The sequence below is a fragment of the Galeopterus variegatus genome, unplaced genomic scaffold, assembly GCF_000696425.1.
Source record: "Galeopterus variegatus unplaced genomic scaffold, G_variegatus-3.0.2 Scaffold70937, whole genome shotgun sequence".
Lineage (NCBI taxonomy): Eukaryota > Metazoa > Chordata > Mammalia > Dermoptera > Cynocephalidae > Galeopterus > Galeopterus variegatus.
Window position 1 is genome coordinate 266 of NW_007797048.1, and position 1,101 is coordinate 1,366.

Consider the following 1,101-nt stretch of genomic DNA (forward strand, 5'->3'; position numbering starts at 1 on the left):
ATTTTCAGTATTATTAGCATTTTCATCATTACACATTGTAATTATTGTGTCCCTTACCCAGTTACTCCCTAACACCTTTCCTACCTCTAATAACTATAGGTCTATTCTCTCCTTCTTAAAGTTTGTTTTATTGTGGTCTCATTTTTCATTTTGAATTTATTTAACCATGAGAGAGGCTGAGTGTCTTTTTATGTTGATTACTATTTCTCCCGTGAAGTTTTGGGCATCTCATGGTGTTGTTTGGGGTGATGCCCCTTTTCGCTCAAAGCTTTATGTCTAGGTGCTTCCATTTCTGCCCTTTTTCTGGGAGTTCTCCAGTGCCTTTCTGCAGTGACCCATTGAGGTTTTTCTGGAAGTGGGTCTCTAAGCCTGTGTGTCCCGGTCTCCACCAGGTGGCCCCAATGTCGGTGTATGCTTGTTTGGGCAATGATGCCGCTGCCATCCGTGATGCCTTCCTGACCCGACTGCAAAGCAAGATTGAGGATATGCGCATCAAAGTCATGATTCTGGAATTCCTCACAGTTGCAGTGGAGACCCAGCCAGGCCTCATCGAACTGTTTCTGAATCTGGAGGTGAAGGATGGCAATGATGGCTCCAAGGTGAGTCTGCACTTGGGGTGAAGCTGGGAGATGGCTTCCTAGGTAATGGGTGCTGGGCTCTGCAGGTGCAGCTGCTAACAGTGGCTGTGGGAGTGAACTCCTGTCCCCTCTTGCAGGAATTCAGCCTTGGGGTATGGAGCTGTCTCCACGCAGTGCTGGAGTTGATTGATTCCCAACAGCAAGATCGATACTGGTGCCCACCCCTGCTGCATCATGCAGCCATTGCCTTTCTACATGCCCTATGGCAGGACCGGCGGGACAGTGCCATGCTGGTCCTCAGAACCAAGTAAGTTTCACTTTTGGGGGTAGCCTCATTTATTTGGTCTGTAAAGGGGAAGTAACAACAGTTCTTATCTCAGAGGTTTGTTGTGACACCTCACTGGAAATGTGCCTAAAAAGTGCTTAGTGCCTGAAGTACATGAGAGTTTTACACTTATTCTCTTTTTTTTTTTCCTTTTTTTGTCTTTTTTCGTGACCGGTAACGGGATCGCAACCCTCAGTG

At 46.8% G+C, this 1,101-nt stretch overlaps 1 protein-coding gene across 1 annotated transcript; it reads left to right on the forward strand.

Annotated features, from left to right (window-relative positions):
- Positions 1 to 361: 361 nt before the first annotated feature.
- LOC103584628 (nucleoporin NUP188 homolog) lies at positions 362 to 885 on the forward strand (the record flags this gene model as incomplete). The annotated part of the gene is made up of 2 exons (XM_008565558.1): positions 362 to 599; positions 716 to 885. Coding segments are annotated over exons 1-2 (368 nt in total), but the record flags the coding sequence as incomplete, so codon positions are not given.
- Between the last annotated feature and the right edge of the window lie 216 nt (positions 886 to 1,101).